Source organism: Tetrahymena thermophila, assembly GCF_000189635.1.
Source record: "Tetrahymena thermophila SB210 genomic scaffold scf_8254909, whole genome shotgun sequence".
NCBI lineage: Eukaryota > Ciliophora > Oligohymenophorea > Hymenostomatida > Tetrahymenidae > Tetrahymena > Tetrahymena thermophila.
The window spans coordinates 1-1,060 of NW_002476634.1; the positions used below are offsets into that span (position 1 = coordinate 1).

The 1,060-nt window shown below is 24.8% G+C and overlaps 1 protein-coding gene across 1 annotated transcript; it reads right to left on the reverse strand. All coding sequences in view use genetic code 6, as the record gives it.

The window, feature by feature from the left end:
• Positions 1 to 328: 328 nt before the first annotated feature.
• TTHERM_002653311 (hypothetical protein) lies at positions 329 to 610 on the reverse strand (the record flags this gene model as incomplete). The annotated part of the gene is made up of 1 exon (XM_012795223.1): positions 329 to 610. A coding segment is annotated over one exon (282 nt), but the record flags the coding sequence as incomplete, so codon positions are not given.
• Positions 611 to 1,060: the final 450 nt, after the last annotated feature.

Sequence of the window (1,060 nt, forward strand, 5' to 3'; positions counted from 1 at the left end):
ACTGTATGCTATACAGGATCACCACCTCCAAATTCAGCAACAGAGATAAATTATTAAGTCTATATACCTAAGTTATTTATTAATGCTATAAACTATAAATAGTTGATAAGAATTTTGATGTAAGAAGAAGCACTACTAATGTTTTCATTTTATAGTAAAATTATTTTAAGCTTTCTCAAATAAAACCACTCCATTTTTTTTTATGTTAATATCAACTATCTTTAAATTTAGAAGATTAAATAAGCACAAATTATTATCAAAAGCAAAAATAGAATGAGGATAGAGTAAATTGAATTCTGCTTAGAGCATTCTTAGCATTATATTCCGCCATTACTTCTTCCGTATTTTGATCCCCAAACAATTCCATAAGAATCACAAGATTCACAAATAGCTCCTACATGTCCTATTGAGCATCCAAACTTATTTGAAGGGTCTTCAGGGATACAAATTTATGGGTTAATACATTAGTAAATTTAGTCTGAATTTTAGTTCTTACTCCAATACCCATTTTATAACTGTATGATATTTGAATAACAATTTTTAGAACCTATAGGGCATTTGAGACACTGCAAATTTTCTAATTAATTTGGATCTTGCAAACAATAATTACCTATTTAAAAAAAGTTGGCTAGTTTAATTATTTGAAGCATATTTAAGAATATTTGGTAAAATTAGTGTTTTTTTATTTGAGTAAATTTTACAAAATATTATTTTTGAAAAGAAGCAATAATAATCAAAATAAATTAGTTAAAATAAAATTGTAGGTTATTTAATTCTTAAAATATTTTTTTAAAAGTAAATAAAAAATATTATTGTTAAGGGGGGGGGGGGGGGGGGGGGACCTATTTTAGATGCCTAAATGTGAATTTAGTTCTAATTTTAGTGTAAATTTAAAGAATCCAGTAAAATATTTATTTATGCTAATTAAATAATTTCTAACTTTATTTATTTTTCTATTCACAAAACTCAGTAATTATTTATTTACAGCCAACCCTTCATGAGTCTAACATTTTATATTATTTTTCTTTTAATTTATTTAACATGCCTTTAAATCTAATTT